Source organism: Channa argus, chromosome 10, assembly GCF_033026475.1.
Source record: "Channa argus isolate prfri chromosome 10, Channa argus male v1.0, whole genome shotgun sequence".
Classification (NCBI taxonomy): domain Eukaryota; kingdom Metazoa; phylum Chordata; class Actinopteri; order Anabantiformes; family Channidae; genus Channa; species Channa argus.
The window spans coordinates 11,682,944-11,706,377 of record NC_090206.1 but is presented as its reverse complement, the minus strand read 5'-3'; the positions used below and the strand labels follow the sequence as shown (position 1 = coordinate 11,706,377).

The window sequence follows — 23,434 nt, the reverse complement described above, 5'->3', positions numbered from 1 at the left end:
ACTGCTATTAAAAAGATCTTTAATTTAAATACATAAATATAACTATTTACACTCGATTTAATGTTGAATCTCCATGCTACAGAGCTGCTGCTTGCCCTCTCATCTGAAAATCACGTTTACTTGAAGCACTTGCACACAGACATGTTGAGTAAAAGCCCCAGCCAGACACTCTTTCACATCATCAGAAGAAACAGCTAGGAGAGGGAGTTTGAATTTCACATCTGAGAAGAGACCCCTGCTTTCTTTCTGTGCATAGATATTGTGATGTGAAGTTTGTAGTAGCCTTTTTCAGTCTTTGAAGGATGGTCTGAATTTACCTTGACTCACTGCAACCTTCCAACCATCTTGTGTGAAGGATGTGGATCTGCCACCTGCTGGTTGCTTATGATAAAAGCGCCTTGATTCACCATTCATCAGTTCACTCTCATATTGTAAATTATGACTTTATGTTGTTCAGATAACCTCATGCACTCCTACCTAAATGAGCAGTTCTGTGTTTCACACAATGCAGTTGAAGTGGCTCCACTTGACTCTACTTGAACTTGATGTTCCAGCTCCCGGTAGAATGATCATTAACAATAGTGCTACTATGCAGTAACGTACAGAGAGAACCAGATTTTCCAGAGTGTGAAAGCATGTTATTGAATGTACAGGCTTTAAATGGTGCTATTATCGCTTGAGCTCAGCTTTAAACAACAACAACCAGTCATTCTGATGTGCCTGCTGTCAAGTTAAAGGTTGTTTTCATTTACCATTGTACGGAAATTTATTTTTAAAGCTTATATTCCGAGTATATGTGAAGGTATTTTAATTTAATGATCATACTTTATTGCTGCTTTGCTTGATGTATCTTGAAGTAATATTTGTCTGGGGTCATCTTATGAATTTGTCCAGTAATGCAGCAAAAAGAGATGAAAAAAATATATATAAATGAATATATAGTGGTGCATTAAAAATAGGAGCACAGTGTCTATTCCCACAATGCATGACATGATACATTTAAACGACTGCAATATATTGTATTTTTATATTTTTGAACGTGTTTGTCTGTGTGTCACACTCATAGCCTTGGTTACATCTCAGAGAAGTGTGCTTCATTGTAATAGCAATTAATTTTAATTGCACTGTAATAATAAATAGTGGAATAAACTGAAATATTGTATTTTCTTGTGGCTCTAATACAATGAAGCTTGATCTGAGCTGTGTATGTGTTACTGACTTTGTCCAGTTTACCTTTTTGCAGTTTCAAATTTCCATCAGTAGAGAGCAGCAGTGATCTGACACTCAGCTGTGGGACATAACATACAGTAAGCAGAGCTTGCTACTGTTTAATGAATTATGCAAATGATAACTCAGCCCTTTTTACAAGTGGATGTGCTCTGGATGCACGCAGAAGCTTATTTCTCTTGAATCATCTGCATTCAGCTTTTTTGCTTGTTTAATGTTGTATCAGAACAACATGAAACTAGACACACATACACACACACACACACACTTTATTATATACATCTTATTATAACTTATTATAGCAACATACAATAAAATTACAATAAATGGAAACTACATGTGTTCACCTCAGCCACAGTATGCTTTGTCACTGTTAGGGGTATAAAAAGAAACCTGCAAAGCATTTTGTTCTGGAAAAGTGCCACCTTTTAGAGAGGTGGGTGGCTTGACTAATTGGGTTACCACTGTACTCTGAAAACCCATTAGGAAAGTAACAGGCTTATATATTCATTATAGCAGCTTGTTATGAGGACTGTAAGGAGGAGAGGACCTACATGCTTTTTGTAAAGCAATTTATAACAAAATGAAATCATCACCCCAAATAATTATCACAAATCACATAGGAAGAGTATCTCTACCTTATTACATTTCTGTATGAATCTATCCTGGGATAGACAGTACTACAAGCCAGTTTAGATTATTTACAGTTTTATGAATAAATAATGGTTTATGTTTTGTCCTTCAAGTTGCTTCAAATAACTCTCAGTTCAAAAAGACATCTGTTAGTTTCCGCTAAACACATTGAGTCCTAAATCATCTCTCATGATATCGGAAGTGGTGGGAGACTGTGGATAAATGTTCACAGGGGACTCCGGAGTGGGAGAGGGTGGGGTAGACAGCCTGGAGCATTTGACCTGCACTCCGCCCCTCAAACTCCTCCACTCCTTGATCCACTGGTCCCTCGAGGAGGGGTCCAACCGGTCCAGATGCCTGGCTTGCATGATCGGGGAGGGGGCGATAGAGTTCTTCATCACATGAAACAAGTACCTGGGGGAGAGAGAATGGTGGTAAAAAAGTAGGCCAGTGAAAAATATGCAGCTCTTTGATGTAAATCAGAGCATTCCCTCTAAATATCAGCACTTTCAGCATGAGCAACTGGGGAAAGACTGAGACTGAATGGTGCAGCCATTTGTCGCCTTCACAATTAACAAGTACTGACTGTGTATGCACCACAACATAATTTCACAGCAGTTCATAATATTCAAAAAACACCTTAATGAGGTAGAATGGGTTTAAAGAGGTCACGATTAATCAGACTTTATCTGATTTGAAATAAATACCTATGGCTGTAGAACTGTGATGATGTATAGTAATACGAGTGATAACTTACCCCCCCCCATACACACACGTTTTTGTGTGTACTAAAAGTATCTAAAAAGCATCCTCAAGTAAACTCTATATTAAAAATCACTTAAAAGGTTCATGGACATGAATAAACCATTGCAGTGACAAAAGTGCATTAAATGACTTTTCTGGATTTCCAAAGTGACAGCCACAGGAGGGTAACACTGACGGTACCTGGGCAGCAGAGCAACCACAGTGGTGATGATGCAAATAAGGTAGAACATGGGGTCCGCCATCTGTTCCTGGAGGATCCAGTACGGGTTCGATGGAGGGTTACAGGTGACACAGGTTGAACTGTAGACAAGTGTTCCAACGAAAAACAGCATTACACTGCCAACCATGATCACCAAGTGGACCACCGTCTACAGGACACATGCAATGAGATATTGTGCTTTTATTTCTTTAATGCTTCAAATGCATACAGACTAAAACTATTTAATGATAAGATTTCTGGCTCACTGGCAGTATACTGTGATTGTATTTAGAAGATATCTATCGGTTCAGTGCTCACCCAGGCTTTAATCTCTATTGACAGATGCAGCAGGATAGTAAATAAAGAAATAGTGTTCAAAGGAGTTCCAAAAGTAAAAACATCAATGTCTGAATCCTGGTAAGCCTGGGGGAGAAAAACACATACTGTAAAACCAGTGAAATAACTCAAAGAATACATCATAACACCTACATCACTTACAATGTAAAATATAAGATGGATCAGTGAAGTGTTTCTCTTACCAAGTACGGAACAAAGAAACACACAAGACTCTGATAGAAGGCATCCAGCATGGAAATCCAGAAGGTTGAAGACTTGTATTCCTAAACAAACACAACACACAAGAGGCAAAAAAATAAATACTTAAAAGTGTCTTTAAAGCAGTGGGTTTTATTCCAGTTGTTACAATGAAACACAAGGTGAAGGAACTTTATTAGAGTCAGGAAGTGTCACTGACCCCCGCACCCTGTCCAGTTCTGTAGAGTTCAGGAACACCTAGCAGCATCTCAGCTGAAACATCTTTCTCCATTATCCCAAACATGATGGGTGGTGTGGAGGTGAAGAAGAGGTTGAAAAAAATCAAGAGCCAATAGTCAATCATGGTGGTACCAGAGAAGCCGCAGAAGAACTGGTACCAGAACAGCAGGTTGACATAGGCCTGAGAGACAATTTAAACTGTCCATTATTAGATAAAAAGTGGGTTGATTTGAACGTCAAAGTGCTCCGGTGCAGATACAATACTCACCACATTCTTATAGAAGAAGTAAATAATCATGTTCGCCAGTCGGGTGTAGCACCAGTGTCCATGAACCAGAAGGAGTTTTTTCAGGTGTTTGAAGCGAGATATAGCGAAATCACTCGCCATCACCGCCTGAAATCAAAAAAGTGAGTCACAATATGTTTCCAGCAGTGTGAGTATAAAATAAGCAAACCTTTTTAAAAGACCTCAGCTCAGACCTGCATGCCCTCCTGTCCTGATATTCCAATGCCTATATTAGCAGCTTGGATCATGTTGACATCATTTGCACCATCACCTGAAGCCACAGAAAGTCAATTTAAATCTACAAAATTAGTTTATTGGAAAATAGAATGATAGTTTTATGCAATAAGCCATGTGCTTTCTTTCTAGTTTGGATTTTTCTTTCTAGAATGTTTAACACGTAAGTGCAGCTTCTCAAGTCAAGTCCTGACTGTCATGTCATCATGATAATGTGCATCACCATAACTCACAGTACAGGATAAGATATAAGAAAAGCACAGGAGTTAGAGAGAAATGCATTTAGAATTACATTAATTGTTTCTCACCAACAGCGAGGGTCATGACCTTGAGTTTCTCCTGGATCACCTTAACCACTCTGCTCTTCTGTAAAGGCGTGACTCTACAGCAGAGCACAGAGCGGCAGTGGTTTACCAGCTCCACAAAGCGGTCCTGGAGGTCTGACGACAGAGCCATGGTCAGGGTGTGTCCGTCAATCACTAGAGAGATGGCTTGGGCTGTATCCACGTTACAAGGGTCTTTGCTATATCTCCTCACTTCCTCCAGAGTGCAATCCAGAATAGATGTGCATGTGAGCTGGAAAACATCTGTTTAGTTATCTCACCACAGTTGTTATCAATTTATGAAGCAACAACCAGAACTGTTGTAGATAATTGAAGAAAACACTAGCAATTCTTAATAATGTTAAAGCATTAGTCCTGGTAAAACACACACACAACATTACAGCTCTAGTCACATCAGTCCCGTCATTGTTGTCTGTAAATAACTCTCATATCTTAGCCAAAATCTAATGCTGGCTAAATTTCATTAGCTGTGGTAGTATGATGATGGTGGGAGTTCATCCCTCAGGTGGCCATGGAGTTACAGTGATAAAAATAGTTTATGACCATGAAGAGAAAGGGATATTTCTTCTGAGAGTTAAACATTAGACCACTAATTAGATATGAAAGCATTAGTTATTGAGTGGGAGGTAGCTCAATCCATTCATCATCAGTGACTAGTCCCGTCTGAAGCGAGTGCGGCAGCACCTTCGTTCCAGAAATCTTCCCATGTATCCGTCACAGCCAAAAGATAATTTCTGTCTATGTGAGGCCAGGGATGATTAGACGTGGTCAGGTTGTTAGGAATAAATGGTTCCTGTTGTACTGGATCTTTAATGACCTCAGAGAAAGCAGAGCCCACACCTGACACCATATATTACTCAGATGGAAATGTGAGTGTTTGACCTTTAGTTTAAAATTTCAAAGTGGACAAAAAGGTTGAGCCCTTTAAATTGCAGGAACTTACTGCTGGGAAAACACAACATGTCCTTGCTGACTAAGAGTCAGTGCTGCTTTCAGAAACAAGCTGTATGCGATGTGAAATAATAATGATGGAATTATATATATATATATATATATATATATATATATATATATATAATTATGGTCAGTAGGACAGTCTCTGACTTTTTTGCAAAAAATGTCAAAGGTCTTCACTGTGTTAGCATTTTAGTTCATTAGTATATAACTTTACTGAGTGGCTCAAATATTCAGATACATACAGTATTTGCATTGTTGTAAAATTTTGAAATTAATGAAATGAATTTAATTAATTAATTTAATTATTTAATCTCTTAAACTCATTGCATCTCAGCAGCCAATCACTATCTAAAACCCATTTTGCAGAAACTAAACTAAACTGCATTTGGGAATTTAACTGGTTCTTTTTCTTGTTAGATTTAATGAATACAATTTTAGAAAAGCTGAAAAACACATCAGTTGCAGTTTTAAAACCAGCTCTGAATGAACCAAGCAACCTTCAGAGAACCAGACCTCCTCACCTTGTTTGTGCAGCTCATGTTAATCACCAGGTCTTCCTCTTCCAATAGCCTACAGGCATAGCCAATGTTGACAGCTGTCTCTGTCTTGTCACCAGTCAGCACCCACACCTTGATACCTGCCTCCCGGAGTGCTACAATGGTGTCTGGGACATCATCCTGCAGACGGTCCTCGACCCCAGTCGCTCCTAAAGAAGGAGAAAGTCCGAGAGTCCGGTGTGATTCACAGACAGAACTTATCACACATATAGTGTAGGCTGTTCAAGTTTTAATTATGAATCATATGAGTTGGGCTCACACATGTTACCTAAAAGTGAGAGATTTGTTTCTATCTGCACAGCAGTCTCCATGATGAGCTCCTCTCTGTTGTTTATAGCAGCCAAAGCTTTCTGTCTTTCCACTGACCAGTTTGCATACACATGTTCACTCACAACCTGCAGCACGTGTAGAAAAGAGATGAGTTCTTGTCATGTAAGAAAAAGCTGCTGGTTAATGTTTGTGTATTTTAATATGCACCTTTTTTGCAAAGCAAAGGGTACGCAACCCATCTTTTGCATAGTAGTCAAGATGATACTGAGTATCAGTTGCTATATCCTTCTGATTGCCACTGAGCTGCTCTGTATATGAAATAACATAGAAGCATTTTTATAGTTTTTATTTTGAAACTAGTGACTCTAAGTGATGGTCATAATAAATGTATGTAAATGTACCCTCTGCTGTACATACCTGCGTATGGTGTACCCAGGAGCTCCATGATTGCGTAGTCTGCACCTTTAGTGTACAGCACATACTCTTTGGTAATTGGATGTCGCACCAAAACAGACATTCGCTTCCTGTTGGAGTCAAAGGCCAAAGTGTTCAGCACCTCGAACACCAGGTCCTCCCCAGACGGGAGCCTCACTGTCACACTGTCAGGGGTACGGGCCAGCAGAGTGAAGCCATATGCCTTGGCTGTGTACACCAAGGCGGCCTCGTCTGGACTCTCTGCCTCATAGCACAGATTATCTAAAGTCGTTGCAGGCTTGTCGTACTGGGATGCAGCATGGAGTGAACATGTTTGGACCCCATCGGTGATGCCAATCTCCTCCATCTTTACAGGGGGATTAAAGTGGTCCTCCTCTACATCCAAGTTGTCTGAGTGGGTACGATGTCTCTTTGGTTTTTCCTGCCACGAGGTGAAAATGTGACAAAGAGAACCCACCCTTTTCACCAGGTTGTTGAAAGTATCGAGTGGATTTTTTGTCTGTTGGGAGCATGAAAACCTTCTCACCTGAAACAGAATTGTGTGTTATTTAATCATATAATCATATAATCATATTCTTCACAGAGTGTAGAACTTCATACAGAAACCACAAATTGTCAAAAACAAGATTGTCATCTAGTTCCACTCTGCTTCTTTTTGTGCTTTTACCTTTAATTAGAAACTCGTGGGAAAAACACACAGATTTATCCCATCTGCTAGACCTAAGAACAGCACAGTCAGGAGCACTGAGTGCTCAAATAATGAAGGCTACCTCAATTGTCCCTTTACTGTGCGGCTAATTTAGTAAATCTTTATTACTGGGGCTTTATGAAAGAAAAATCAATACTGACCACTGGTGTTGTGTTTTTAGATGTATCAAAAACATAAAATAACAAATTGTTGAGTAAATAGATTTAGTTTGGTTAGGTTGAAAATGTAAATTTTTTATTATAAGTTTAGGAATAAAAGAGAACATACACTCACCAGCCACTTTAAAAGGTGGTTATAAACTTTTGGCCTCCCTATTTAAAATGAATGAGGTGGTCAAAAGTTTATAACCACCTCTTATAATAATGCACTCCAGTATGACTCCGCCACCCAGTGTGACCTCAATACTAAACACACAGTAGAATTATGACCTTTATGATAGTTTCAACTTAAAAACTGTGAAATTTTAACTAAAATTTTAACTAAAAGTAGAATTCATAGCTGAACCACTGAATTGGATTGCATGTGTTTTAACAGTTGTACCTAGTAAAGTGCCCGGTGAGTGTATGTCTATCTTTGCTTATGTGACAGTCGCCCTCTCTACTTCCCATTATCCACAGCTGCAGTAAACAGAGTGCTCACCCTCTGTCTCTGAGCTGTTGCCATGGAAACCACCACTGTGTTGCAAATGGCGAGAGCCAGAAAAAAGTCCAGGTAAGGATCTATCTGCCGGCTGCCGCTGCTGCTCTCTGCCCCGCTAATCCGCTGAAGCAGCTTCCTGTCTGGAATCACCTCAGTTTCCTGTTGGAGTAAAAGTTAATAAGTTTGTTAATTAAAAGCTTTTGTTGTTAAACTGTTTCAGGCTTATTCTCTGCTTCCCCTGATACTGTTCCTCACTTTGGCCTTTTAACCTTTCCCTTTCTTTGTTGGTACATGTACGTGGTAAGGTTACAGTAAGGACCGTGGGAGGAAGTTTTAATTCATACAAACATTGTCCATTAAAGACACAGCATGACAAAAGCTAAGGATGGGCTCTGTGTGGCCTTGCTTTTTATGTCTCATCCTGTTTCTACAGGCTTTTTAGAGCTACAGGCATCTGCTCTTAAAATAGACACAAAGCTACTGTATACTAAGACGGTAATGACTAATCGTATAGTGCACGTTTACAGTTTATGTGAAATCAGTGGTCTGTGCCAAACGGTCTCCCGCAGGACCATATGTTCTGTCACAGACACAGGGGCAACTTCAAGCCAAAATGGATGTGCTCATCAGTGACACCTAGTAGCTCGGCCATCTGCAGCAGGGACTGGGACCGTGAGGCCTCTTGACACAGAGAAGGGTGGACTTTGGGTAAACAAATGGAAGTTTGAGGTCTAACAATCAAAAGGTAGTAAAGTAAGTGGACTAAGAGTTTAGCATTAGACCAGGTGTATTCTTACCTGGTTAGCTGGCCACCAAAACTAAGATAAATGGATGTGTAATGTGGCTGTGGTCCAATTAATAAATGCATTTTACTGGCTATAACAGATATAACAGATCTTTTTTGTCATGTACAATGTACAAAGACATCATTGAAAACTTAATTACAGAAATATGTTTCCTGCCCATTAGTAGAGAGTAACAAGATACAAAATTGAAGCAGCCAATTGAAGTTCTGGATTGAAGTTCTGGATGTCCCATAAGTTTCTACTTCTGAATTCAGACAGTTGTTCAGATAAGTTATTGTATTTGAGCCTAAAATGGCATTACTTTTTTCTCCAGTACTACTATGAGAAAACTTATTTTTGACCAGAACATGTGGGTCCTTTACCTCACAGATAAAACTAATTGCTAAAACAACTTTCTCATATCTGCGGAACATTGCAGAAACTAAAAGCATCCTGTTAGAGTTATGATGAAAAACTAGTCCACGCATTTGTTACTTCTAGGTTGGACTACAGTAATTCCCTACTTTTGGGGTGTCCTAGTAATTCCATAAAAATACTTTGATTAATCCAAAATGCAGCAGCAAGAATACTGACTGGAATAAGCAAGAGAGATCATATTTCTCCTTCATTAGCCTCTCTCCATTGGCTTCCTATTGAATAGAATTAAAAACCCTCAAAAAAAAAACAACAACATTATATTGGAAAGACCTCATGGTACCGTATAATCTGATTAGAACACTTCAATTCCTGATCGCAGGCCTAGTTGTGGTTCCCAGAGTTTCCAAAACTAGAAGGTAGCACCTTTAGCTATGAAGTTTCTCTCCTGTGGAACCGGTTCCAGATTCAGGGCCCAGACACCCTTTATTTTTAGGACTAGGCTTAAAACCTTTTTGATAAAGCTTACAGTGCTTCTCTCTCTGGCTCCCTCTCTCTTTAGCTTCTGCAGATATAACTACCTTTGGAGCTGTGTGTCTCTATTGTGCATCTACTGGTCCTACCCACATGCCCAATGTTTTGTCGTTGCTTTTTGTTTCTCTTTTCTTTTCTCTCTCCACCTTCCACACACCCCAATCAGTCAAGGCAGATGGCTGCTCTCAACATATCTGACATCTGACTTTTGACTTTTTGTGCCTTGTGTTGTGTTGTGTTGCTATGTTGTGAATTGTTGCCTTATAAATAAAGTTGAAGTGAAAAACTTGTATTGAATTCATGTTTTCAAAGCCTTAATTCATTCTGAACTCCTCAGTCATAAACTTGACTTTTTGGGCCCCTTGAATTGGCTTTAGTAAAATACCTGACTTCCTACATGAAATATCAAGAGAAATATAGCTTCCATTGGTCCCATGTGGGCTGCCTTTATACAAAAAGAACAACACCCTGAATTCAATATCTGACTTTCCTTCCTGATAGTGCCATCATCTTACCAGTGGACTGCTGAAGGCCACATCGCTGTGAGCTGTCCCAGAGTTCTTGCTCTTGCGCCGGCTGCCATGATGATGTGTGTTTTCAGGGCTGGTTTCCTCAGTATCCAGGGACCATCCAGCCTGTGGGGTTCTGGGCTGCTGGTTGAAGATGACCTCCTCCTCTGACTCTGCTTTGTCAAGGACAGCTAGGCGGATGGCTGTTAAAAACACAATTTACATCCAGTGTGATCAGTCTTGTTCAAAAGTGGAGCCTCTACCACATTTGTAGTCCCAAAGTGCTTCAAAGGCCTAAATTGACATCCTTACCCAGGAGGAAGGAGCCCCCCGCCCCCAAAAAAACCTTCATTTAGAGAAAATTAATTGATCATATGAGAGAAAACTCAACTCCAGGGTAAAAGATCAGTGATACATTTACACAGAATAGTAAATCAGATTAATTGACCTGTAATGTGGAAATTCTCTTCTATTACAGACAGTTTGTCATCTTCACTGTCACTTTTCTTTGATATCTTATGTGTATTCTGCTTAAGGGAATTGTTCATCACAATAGAAAAGCATCTAGTTGTGCTTTGGCACGTGCAAGCAGGGCTGCATTTCAACATCATATAATGATCAATCAAGACAAAACATTTCCTGAAACAAGTTTCACAAGTTTCACATACAGAACCTGCCAGGAAGTGCATGCAAAAAACAACAAAAAAAAAACCCGTTATGTAACTTGACTTTTAGGTGAACAGGTGGGCAGCTGGGTGAGAAAACAGTGCTACAGAATACAAAACTATTCTTTATCACTAGCGGGATAAAAGGTGTAGTTTGGCAACTAAAGCAGATTCTAAAATTAACATGCTGCTTGTTGGAGTGGCTTGCATACCAACATGTCTGTGTTAGGATGCCACTGTGTTACAGCTGTATGCCAACATTGTTTTTTTACTAGTGTTATCTTGCCATTCATTATGTTAGCATAACCTAAGTGTATCAGTAATTGAGTAGCCTAATAAATTTCTCAGGCATCCTATGATACACTGAAGTGTTGAATCTGTGGACAACTTGTGTTTTTACACACAAAATTAGAAAGTAAGTGTCTAGTGTGGAGGTTTACCGTTCTCTTTATGTGGGTAATCAGTGCCCATGATAGAGCATTGGCGAAACACCATCTTGTTCTCAGTGAGGGTGCCAGTCTTGTCTGAGAAGATGTATTCAATCTGGCCAAGGTCCTCTGTGATATTTAGGGCCTTACACTGCATCCAGCTGTCTGTCTCCTTATTATGCATATCGATGTCATTAGTGATGAAGAAGATTTGACCTATCTTCACCAACTCAATGGAAATGTAGAGGGAGATAGGAATCAAGATCTGCATTGGAGAGGGGAGGTAAGGAGAGACGGGAGGCAGGGAAGGAAGCGGTAAAGAAAAAAGGAAGTATAAGTGATGGAATGACATCAGGAAGTAGGGACTGAATGATTTTCAGATCATTGAGGACATGCTGCAGTGCTGAATACTGTCTCTCACACAAAGTCATAGTCCCCCACCTGCAGCAGGATGATCATGGTGAAGAACATGTAGAAGCCAGAAAGACTTGGACTGTCAAGGTGACCGGTACTGAGAGGGACCAGGTAAGGGGGCACAACGGGGAGTCCCTCCAGCCATAAGAAGTGACCTGCATGTGTGAGAACAGGGAGATCAATCACACCGATTGTCCCACAGGCAGGAAAGCTATTTTTGACACTCTCCTCCCTCTAATACTGGAATGTGTTTGGGCTAGTGGCCAAAGTGACTAACGTTCTTTTTTTTAAAAATGAAACTTGCCTTCATAAATGTAAAAGCATTAATCAAAAACCAGTATAAGAAGTGATTTGGTGATTAAGGTATGTAAATCATCACTGACCTACTGCTCCGATGAGACACATGATGAGAAGGAGAATGACACAGAAGATGACGTCTGTGTTCAGCTTCTGCTCTAGTTTGCTGCGTTTATATCTTGGCCCATGGTTGTTGAGCATGGACTTGGTTTCATGGCCTTAAAGGTTGGATAAGAAGTGGTTCATTAGGGTACTAAATGGCATGGGGTAAACATCTGGGGTTATTTCTGGGACAGTTAAATCAGATCGAAATGAAGGGCCATAGCAAACCATATCCTCTGTAATATTTTGGTGATCACCCATTGTTTCTTCTAGTGCCATAAGTTCTCAGTTAGTGCAACATGTACATCCAAGGATCAGCACAAAACAAACATTCATGGTGCCCAGATGGAAAACTATTGATATATCTGACATGGAGTTAAAGACTGGGTCACATTAATAACCATGCAAAAGAAAACAAAAGTGAAATTGTGTGACTTTTTTATAAATTCAGTTTCATAAAGTGTGGCTCACATTTAATCAGACTTCTTATAGGGGCACAATGGATTAACGACCCAAGTATTTATTAAGTCTTGGTTACGGCCCCGAACAAACGCACTAAAAAGCTGAATGTCAAACCAGCAAAGCAACTGAAGAATGTACCTGCATACACCACAAAGCCAACAGCGTGGTCTGTGTTTCTCACTGTGCAGCCCCGCAGTAGCAGACTCTCGATTCCAGCGCCCACCCTCTCCTTATCAGGTTTCTCTCTGCAGCAGGAGAAAGTCAACAACCCTCCTTTGTACTTTCAGATCGTGTTAGATATTCATTAGTGCTTACATATTCTCCTTTAGCTCTTTTTCTGCTTTAAGGCCATAGCTAGACAGCATGGGTAGGCTGTCTGAAACAGCTGTGCTGGCAATCTATTATAGCCCCAATGCAGCATGTGCATAGGAATTAGCTTTTATAGGTTCAGAAACGTATTTGAGGCATCCATGTGATCGGTTGTATTTGATACTTACATGTAACACTTGAAATGATTCAGATTGTTGTTGGGCTTTTCACACACCACTATGCTACTGAAGCTTTCAGATTCAAATTCAGGAACCTGGGAAATATGAAGAGGCACAGAGTAACTCAAGTATGAATGGAAACTTTGATATACAGCTTAAACTGAAACTCCCAAAATATGCATTTAAGGTATGTAATCCAACAGGTACAGTGTGTGTCTATGTGTCGCCACAACATTTACATACTATAATGATCCACAGTTGCTGTAAGTAAAATCACGACACGTCACAGTGCATGTAAGTAAATGTCAGTCATGAGAGAGGAAAAAGGTGAGACAGCCTTGTGGTGGAATGGGGACAAAATAAAGAAGTTAAACAGAAAAGTAGCAGATACTGCTGTGTCTCACCGAGCTGCAGATGCCAGGCACCACCCTCCTCTGCTTCAGGTTTGTCTCTCCATCCAGGCTGGCAGTCTCTATATGACACACACCTTTGGGGTCTGATGTGTGCAGGAGCAGGAGGTCTGCAGGGATGACCTCATTGCAAAACACCTTCACAAAATCTCCCACTCGCACATCTTTCCAGCGCCTTTGCACAAACTGCTTCTCTTTCCTAAAATAACAGATGTCAAATGCCAACAGTTAATACAGATTATTTTCTAAAGGGAAACACTGCCTGGTTGGCTTTTATATTGATGTTTGTCACATTTATTAACTGCAATATTGGCATCAGGGGTGCATTTTGTCTATGCTTATACAACGAAAGGATATATTATGTCACTTATGAATGAAAACAAAATCAGAGTGCCTGCTTAAGGAAATAAACAAAACAAGCTAATGAAAAATAAACTCTGCTGTTTTTGGAGAGCAGCCCAGATGCGTTTTGAGTGTTTCAGAACAACATCATTTTTAAAAAGAGACATTGCACCATACATTTTCAGAGTTTGAGGCTTCCCATAAAACTGAATCACCAACAATTTGAAACGCTATGTTAAGCAGACAGAGACTTGCAGGTATGTTGCCCTGCGTGTAGGACCTGATTGGTTGGCTGCCACATAACCTTTATACCACACCTCACTGTAAACAAAGCCGAGAACAAAAAAATATATTTTTGGTATCTTGTGTTTAGAGTATAATAACATATTGTGCAACTAATCTGTCCCCTGTCAATGAAGATTTGATCATTATCTGTATCTTGTGTGTTTGTCAGTAACATCCTGGTCAGAATTAAGAAGCAATGCTCTGACTTGTGGATAATAAGAGTCCAATTTGCTTTCTTTTCGAGATTTATACAAGAAGATTGATACCACTTACATTTCTATATGATAAACATGAATCTGTGCCAAGCAGCTAAGAGCAATTTAGCTTGGCTTGTCAGTAAGCTAAGATTTCAGGTGGGTGGAGAACACCTGGTTTAGCTCATTCAAATTCACATCTTAAAAATTACACATATAACAAAATTATGCATAATATCAGTTAATTGAATCCACACAAAAACGAAAAGTGATTATGTGCCTGACTTTGTCTCAACTGGTTGTCTGGCAATTGTTCAGGGCCAAGTTACAGTCCAGTGCATAACCGCAGTTAGTACAGCAGAGGGTCAGTGTTGCGCTGTAATTAGGAAGATATTGAAGAAACACATTATTATGTTTGATTTAATGAACTTTAGGGGTGCTGGTTTGGGGATTTTGTTACCAGGACAGAGTCTGTGTTTCCAGTGATTATGCCTAAAGTAAGTTACTTTGCTATTGGTTTTAGTTTTATATTTATGGACAGGGTGAGGATGCTACAGATTTTCTCATCCAAGTCTTAACAAGAAAGCAAATAAACAAATCCTTACATTGTCAGACTTTTGCTTTCACGTGCATTACCAAACAATGACTCTGATATCCAGTTGTTATATTCTGCAGTAAAAATAATCTAATGAAATCGCTTTTGTTGCTTTTGTTGATTTTGCTACCTGCTGTGCTTTTGTAATAAAGCCTCACTATTATAGTATTTAGTTGAAAAAATAGTTCTTTAGAGATTACGTGACACTAGATATAGATAACATGTTTGTATGTACACTAGGTGTGATAAGATCACATATAAACAAGGACGAACTCTCAGGACAGACAGGACCAGCCTTTAAGGTGTGGTGACTGGTATCAGTGCTTTGTAGTGAGCACAAAATAAAGGGAAACATATGTAATAACTTGACATTTAACAGCACGGTTAATGGTGTTTCATTGGTGTTTTTTCTGTTTCTTGTTCCAGTTTTACATTCACTCACTAAAATATGCAGGTGCAAATCATGTATGATTTACTCTTATAATACATCCATATTCATTTGTTATTCATTAGGCATTCAACCATTCACACACACATTCAAATCAACGGGCACTTTAAAGTCAATAAAACTAACGTTCATGTCTTTTGACTGTGGGAATATAGTGCAGTACCTGGAGGAGACCCATGCAAGCATGGAGACAACCTACATACTCAATCAGGATGCAAACCTGGAACTTTCTAGCTGTGTGGCGGCAGTGCTTACCACTCTATACATCATAAATCATACATGATTTATTGTTGTCTTTGTATTAAAACAAATACAAAATTATGTATACTTAATGTGATCAGATGAAGAATCGATGCACCTGCATATTTTTCGAGTGTTGAAACGAGATAAGAAGACCCTGAAGATAAGGCACATCGTGCTTCACACCTCTGTGAAAAAAACATGTTGGTGATAAGTGATGTGACTCAGGTCTCCACATACCACATTGTGTGAAAGGTGTATTAATTTTCAGTCTATGAAATGTAAATACTCCTCAACACTATATCGCTTGGACTGCAATACTTATTAATTTACATTGATTAATAAATTTTCTGATTTCATAAGGTGATAGTGAAGTTAAATAAGGATGTGAACCATTCTATGTGGCTAATTTTATTTTTGTTGTGAAACTGGTTTCATTGTGCAGGAAGGAGTGTGTGCAATCCTAAAATTTATTCTTGAGCTTCTTCTGGAAAGATTTGCAAAGTTCAAAGAAATCACAGCTAATCAATGTTGCTATAAACTTTACAAGCTCAGAATTAAGCTCCCCCCCCACCCAGTGAGCCATGGGAGACTCATGAGAGCTCAAACATCATTACTCAACTTCTGATTATTTGACTGAGTGAGCAGAGACAAATAGTGTTAACTAACAGGTCCAGAGGGACTGTTGATCTTAGTGTCCATAATGTTGTGTCTGGTGTCTGCACATCAAGCCACCTGGACCCAGTCACCACACATACATGATGCAGCTTTCTCCTCCGCTGCAGTTGTGCTGATTCTTCACTAGAAATTTGAAAGCATGCAGCTGCTAGTTGATGAAAGCCCTGCCAATGATTGAATCTGTGAGGATTCACCATGAGTGGTGACTCTAGTCGCACATGATGTGTGACTAGAGCCACCACTCATGGTGAAATTCAGATCCCCTCCTCCTCCCACTTCACTCTAAATTCACAGCAGTTAAAATACTGAATGTAACACTCTTTTGTGAATTTTTACTTTTTCACTGGTAATTTAAAAATAGACAATGGCTAACCGTACTGTCTCTGCTGACGCAAGAGCTAGATGAGGGTTTCATCAAATGTGCACGGTGCAATCGTGACATATACTGTTGTTAGGGTCTTCAAAAAAGGGATGATCTCCCACACATTTTCTATTTCTAAGTTGGAAATTAACAGGAGGTGCTGAATTAACACAGAATTCAGCCTGCAGGATACAGATGATGGGCATGCTGTTTGACTGTTCCTACTTGCCACATTGTGCATGAGCATCAGCACAACACACTGAATCTATATTGGGAACATGATTGTCTTTGACTTACCTACTGTAGATGAAACATGGCATGTTGTTAAGCCTCCTATCGGACTGGTACCTCCTGAAGTCCTCCCAGGCATCCTTCAGTGCTGTAAGGGACATAATGATGCAGATGGGGATCAGCGCCACCTCGGGTTGGAAGGCATTCACCATGGGGGCAAAGTTTAAAATAGCCAGGCCTACAAAGTAGATGTTGGCCAGACGGTGAAACTGCTCGTAGAGATTCTTGGGAATAAAGAGGAGGAGGGTGTATTTAGTGGTCTTGATGGCATTGCCAGAGAAGTAGCGGTTCGGTTGGTTTGCTTTCCCAAGGCTTTCGTAAGGCAGATTTGATTCCAAGCTGCGGAGGCCCATCTGACGTGCCCTCTTTGCTGTCAGGGCATCTCTCACCAAGGCCAGAGGGCTTCTCCAAGTCATGGCTGCTCCTGTGTGTTGTCCTTTTCCTCCCCTTAAGAACTCTTCCTTCCCATCCTCTAGACACACACAGCTCAGATGAGTTAAAGAGACTCGTCCTCTCCTTTAGTGACTCTCTGTGAGTGTGTGAGGATGAATACCAGGTTAAGTGAGTGACAGCATACTTTGTCCTCCTCAGAGTCCGCCCCCTGCATCGACAGGTGTGTTTGCATTCCTTGCTAACACAGTGCAGTGTCACAACGACGATAAATAATGCTGCTAATTACTATCTGCATTGTAACTCTGACGCAGCTGATTTGAATTTTTTTATCAGTTAATTAATTTCAAGTAAGTCTGTGAGGACAGATTCACTGTCCTTTAAACAATTTCCAGATGCCTTTATGAACACGTTGCCTCCAAGAAATACTTGTAATGTAAGTGAAAGGAAACAAAATCCACAGTTCTACCTTGATGTAAAGCACTTTAAGCCTTAGCCTTCCAAGTTAAACACATTAAGTGGATATCTTCCAAAGCTGCAGTGTATTACCATTAACTGAACTGAGAGAGTTTTAGGTAAGGACATATATACACTGGAAATAACTACAACATGAAAAACTTTCAGTTTCTGTGTGGGCACCTGACTGTTGTTGTAAGAGTTGATTTGGCCAATAAACAAACAGTTGCTTAATAATATTGTGATTTTAATATTAAAGGCTAAAGTTATGATCCACAATAAGCAGCTTCTTGCACAGATGGCATACATGTAGGACGCTTTCCACTTCCTCATGTTGAGATATGTCGTCTTTTCCAGAGCCGGCTGCCAAGCCTAAACACACCAGATTTGCACTGGGGTCACGCATTCATTGTGCTTAAATTTAAATTTCAGATACATTTATAGTATGTCAATGAAGCTAAATGCACCTGGTTAATATATAATGCACATCACAGAGATAGTATGGGAAAATGTTTTTCAAATGTGCCATGTTTGCACTTGCAGGTGAATTATCAAATCAAAAAAAGTCCTGTTTCAACCTTGAACAGCTGACACAGCCAAGTTCATTTCTCCTGGCAGCTAAGCATGTTTTTCCATCACATATGTGTATAGCAGGGGAGTGGTGGATGTGACTGTGCCAGACTAACCCCCTTCACCTGTCCCAGTCAGCTCGGGCTGGGTTTGGCTTGCCTGGCAAACTGCACCGTGGCACAGCTGTGTCCATGTCACACACAAACACAAACGCACGCACACACACACGCACACACACACACACACAGAGAAAGAGAACGAGAGAAAGCAAAATGTGCTCCTGGAAACAAAACCCACATTCATGGGACCCACAGATTAGAGATCTGTGTGTTGCTAATTACTGAAGTGACATGGAAACACTACAAAGTAGAAAGCATCTGGCTTTTCCTCCTCTTTTTTTATGTCATCGCTAATCTTCTTTTCAAAAAGAGGAAAAGAAACCCAAAGACCAACCCACCTGTCTGTTGTTACGGAATAATAAATCTTTACTGATGTATGAAGGATGCTAAAAAAAGGTATTGTCACTTTCTGTTGCATTAAATCAGCTTTTACATCACTTGGCCTTACATAGTTTTGCACTTCTTGGTTTTACATCCACACATACCTGGCTGTGTTATATTTACATGTTTCTGAGCTCCACTACTGTGTGTTAAAAGTTCTGTCTTAAGCAGAGCTGAGCCATTTAGCAAACTCAAGATCCTAATTTCCTGTTGATGTCCTTAATCTTAATTCATGTGTTCCTGAGTTAAAACATCTTCCATGCATTTCTACCTCATTGTGTTATTTTGTTTCCAAAATAGCTGCACATTACCCCTTGCTAGAACAAAATATCTATTTAAAGATTAAATATTCAGTGTTTTCACACCATCAGAAATTCAGTAGCATCCGAACAGTGGCCAGCTCAGGAAGGAAATGCAGTGCAGAGTGCATTCAGTTGGCTGAGGTAGAGGAGATCACAGAGGCAGGGGTTGGGGCATTGACGGATGGATGACTCTCACTCTTACTTGCCCTTTATTTTCTTTCTTTGCCTCTAAAATTTTTTGAAGCTGCTGCTTTGCCCCCTGCAGCTAACGGGCCAAAGTTGAGTCCACAGAGGGCTTCCATATCTATAGCTCTCTGCTTTAATGTCCCCTGAGGCTGGGAGCAGTGCTCAACGCTGCTCAAACCCCAGCCGAGCCCATCTCAGCCCAAACCACCACTGCAGCCTCTTGTGTTTACTCCTCTGCATGTCCATCCATTATACAGCCAACAGTCCCCAGCTGCAGCCCTCACATCGTTCATTCACACATTCAAACACTCAATCTGTGATGAGCCTGACAGTAATCAGCCTTACATTCATCCTGCATGAATCATACAAGCAACATGAAACTGTCACCCATGTTATTGAAGTGATAGACTGAATTGAGTTTTAATTGAATTTAGATACATCTTCATAATTGCTGACAATCATTACACAAGATATTTACAGTCATTATGAAATATTACAATTGGAATTTACAGAAACTTTGTACAAAATATGCCTGACTTCAATGCCTGGATAGTGGGGTCCTTGTTAAATTGTTTCTGGAAACCAAAACATTGACCCAAAAGTCACTGCTGTCTGGAAGTGCTTTTGTTTCAGCAAGTAGATGCTTTTCAAGTCCATTAAAAAGAAGCAAAGAGAGAAAAGTCCAAAAAGTACAGAGTCAGCAAAGTTGTGAATTGTGTTTTCTTTTTTGCTCAGTTAAATTGCTGCTTTATTTTTTTCTGATTGGATGTAACAGTTGATCTGTTATTTAACTGCAAAAACAACAACAGAGACCCATTTAAATAGAATAAATCCATAATATTTACACAATAATGTGAGTATAGTTTTATAAAAATGAATCAACTCTTTTTCTTTAAATATGATTTATGTTTATCTACAGTTTTTTTTTAACAGAAACCTAATCACAATGTAACGTATCATACTTCTTTCATTCAATTCTAAATATAATGGTTATTATGGATTACCATATTTATGCAGCAACTCTGGTTGCAATGAAACTCGGCTCGTCTATCAGCAAAGTTCTTACACCAGCTTTTACACCATTCTCTGCCTCTGGAGCTCCACACACAATTGCAGAAATTACAGAGAAGTAAATGGTCTCTTTAAAAAATAGCATGTGTTGAAATGGACTTGAGATTCTGTCAGCACAGCAAAAAGCAAAACACAAACTTAGCCAAAGCATCGGTGTCCAACAGTTCTGCTCATTCATATCAGACCTTCAGCAACTCAGAAAGTTTTTTTTTTTTTAGCATTGGCACCATTAAAGCCCCACAGGAATGTCCAGAGAAAAGAGCGCACCCTGCTGTCCAAGTGTTGTTATCCAGAGATGCTCAAACCATCCACACAGGTGGGCTAAGCTAAAGCTGCAAAATGGTAGCTAACAGACTAACCTTAACTAGTAAAAATAAAATGCTTTTAGCTTCATTATTAACATGGCTGAGATGCAAATGAAATCAAACATAAGCATGCTTTTAAAGGATGTTTTTGATATACAGTAAATATAGGAAAATAGACTATCAAGGATGACTCCTTTAAAATCATTTATAAAGCTTTCCTGGATGCAGACAGCTCAGCTACGAAGTAAATAGATACTAAACAAAACAAATTCTTAAAGTATATTCAAACACAAGCATAAATATTTGATCCACAAAGAGTAAGCTACGAATGACAAATATTAGTGATATACTGAAATTCTGGTACAGGCACCATTTCTGTCTTTTTAAAACTCGCTCTTCTTTTTCAAGTGTTTATTTAGTCTTTTTAAGGTGTTTCCCAAATCCTAAAAGAGTCACTGCTGACTGAAGTGTTGGGTGCTGCTGCAGTCCATTCACAAGTCTTTGAATTCCGTCCACTTTTTCTAAAATGAACCAGCTAAAAACGTTGGTGTACTGATCATGTCTCATCTCTCTCAAACATCATCTCTCGTTTCTTGTTCTTGCATTGGCTCACTTCATTTAAATACCCTGTCCCACCCCCACCCCCCACCCCTTTTTCTGCAGGCCCTCCATCAGCTTGCCACCAGACACTAGTGGGTTTAATGGACGTAGTAGAGCCAGTAGACCACATTGAAGAAGGAGAAGACAGTAGGGAAGATCATCCTGGACCACTTATCAATAGAGTTCACATCGGACAGGTCTGGGATGTTCACCTTGAGCTGTGAGGCCCGTCTCCGTAGGCGCGACTTCTTCTGGGCATGGCGCTCCAGAGCACTGTGGCCATAGTTCTGGCGAGCCATGGCTGCTCTGCGGTACTGCAGTGTTGAGCTATCATAGGCCAGCATGGTGTTGCGGGGGTCTCCGGGTGCTCCCAGGCCCCGGGACAGATCCCCAGCACCACCCATCTCATTCTTCATCTCCAGGGTGCTGAACAGGATGTTGTCATCAGGGGTCATCTGTGTGAAGGTGTAAAAACAGGAGGAGCCATAAGAAGTTACTGCCAAATGGAGTCCTTAGAGTGTATTTAAATTCAAAGTAAGACTAGTAAAACTATTACTCCAAACAAACACAGCTACAATGACCATTAATTAATTCACTGTGTAAAAAAATACAGATGAGGTGCTAGAATGAGTAATGCAAATGAGTCAAAAACTGTTACTTACAGTGAAGAAATCTAAGCACTTTATAAGCACTAAACAAATTATTGATCATCTATCAATCAATATCTGAGTGACAATACGACCACAAGACTATGACATAACATTCCTGGAAGAGCACAACGCACTCCACAAACTAATTCTCATGGAGAAATCTTTATTGTCGTATCAGAATTTCAACCAGGGTTTGGTTAAAATTCTGTCGATTCACAAGACGAACTGAATAAAAAAAGACAAAGCAAAGGAAAAAAACGTGACAGGAAGAGGTTGAGAGAAATAGCAAGGACTTTGCAAAGATGAAGGAGAGACTAAAAAGGTTCGGGACAGGTCGGGAGAGACGTGGGAAGGGACTTCAGATCAACATTTCTTCATCCATAGCCTGACTTCTGAGGGAAAACGTGTCTATATATACAATCCTGTTCTGCTGTAAATGGAGCTGGTTTTATTTAGTTGTGTTTGTGTAGCTCACTTTGAAGCAAAAACACTTCAAACTGCAAATGATCTTATCTGACGATCCATTTTTTTTCCGGTTGCTTCACTTAAGACTTAAGAGGTTCATCAATTGACTGTGAGATTGTAGAGTATTTGAATCGCAATTATATTTTACTAAAAGAAGCTACTGATATTTTCTCTTGCCATATTTGTCATTTCCCTTTATTGCTGATGTACAGACCACGTTAAGATTAAATTCATGCCTGCAGAAATCAAACTGCTAAGCCATGTTTGTCAGGAAAATGCATGAAGAGCAAACCAAGAGAGGGAAAAACACAATGGTGGGAGTGATGATCAAAGTTGCCTTAAAAATCTAGAGAAATCAAAGAAATGGACAAAAACTACAGCATTTTCCTCTGATCTAGGTTGATTCAGATTGATGACATTGTTAGTTTTGACTTTCAAAACCTCCAGTACCTTATTTCTTTGCTCGCCTAGTCCTAATGCGGCATCGTCCACAAAGATGGGATCCCACATCGAGTCATATGCGTCAATTTCCCTCTGTTTCATTCTGGCATACAGAGCATCATCTCTCTGAACTACATTTCCCACCAGCCACTGCAAGCATACAAAATCAGCACTGTTACTTGGGGGAAATCGAAGCTTTCCACACTCAGAAGGAAAGGGTGTTTTATTTTTTCCTGCTAACTTTAGCAGCTGAATAATTTTTAAAGGGAAGGCTTTGGCACCACAGCCAGTGATTTTTCCACGGCCCCTTGCCCTTTGAGAGACACAGAAATATGGAGATAAAGTGAAATCCAGTCATTGCTTCTGCATTCACTCTTTCAGGTCCTATTCTTAGTAATAAAGTTGATACACAAGGCTAAACCAGTGAGAAACGGAGAGCTAGAGCAGGTGGAAATAGTGCTGATAAAGGACATCAAGCATTGACCACAGCATTACATTGACCTTGTGAGGAGAAGAAGTAATTTGCTGCCACAGAAAGAAACACACACACACATTAACCGACAGCA

At 39.9% G+C, this 23,434-nt stretch overlaps 2 protein-coding genes across 4 annotated transcripts in view; both read right to left on the bottom strand.

The window, feature by feature from the left end:
* Window positions 1-1,482: 1,482 nt before the first annotated feature.
* On the bottom strand, window positions 1,483-17,468 carry atp10b (ATPase phospholipid transporting 10B). The gene is made up of 21 exons (XM_067519097.1): window positions 16,939-17,468; window positions 13,493-13,697; window positions 13,098-13,183; window positions 12,739-12,845; window positions 12,123-12,254; window positions 11,767-11,894; window positions 11,338-11,590; window positions 10,239-10,435; window positions 8,030-8,188; window positions 6,664-7,207; window positions 6,454-6,554; window positions 6,245-6,371; window positions 5,941-6,125; window positions 4,427-4,694; window positions 4,079-4,155; window positions 3,867-3,992; window positions 3,579-3,779; window positions 3,364-3,444; window positions 3,143-3,247; window positions 2,806-2,993; window positions 1,483-2,274 (listed from the first exon to the last, which is right to left on the bottom strand). Exons 1-21 carry the CDS (start codon window positions 17,346-17,348, stop codon window positions 2,010-2,012), a joined length of 3,945 nt encoding a protein of 1,314 aa, XP_067375198.1. The 5' UTR covers window positions 17,349-17,468; the 3' UTR covers window positions 1,483-2,009.
* Window positions 17,469-19,728: 2,260 nt separating this feature from the next.
* Window positions 19,729-23,434, bottom strand: part of gabrb2a (gamma-aminobutyric acid type A receptor subunit beta2a) — a 28,443-nt gene continuing 24,737 nt past the window's right edge. For 2 of the 3 annotated variants that reach the window (XM_067519100.1, XM_067519098.1), the window contains 2 exons: window positions 22,878-23,018; window positions 19,729-21,767 (listed from right to left, as the gene is read on the bottom strand). In XM_067519100.1, the coding sequence (XP_067375201.1) occupies window positions 21,411-21,767; window positions 22,878-23,018 (498 nt within the window). In that variant the 3' untranslated portion in view covers window positions 19,729-21,410. The remainder of the gene's footprint in view (window positions 21,768-22,877; window positions 23,019-23,434) is intronic. The other variant, XM_067519099.1, reaches the window with a different exon arrangement.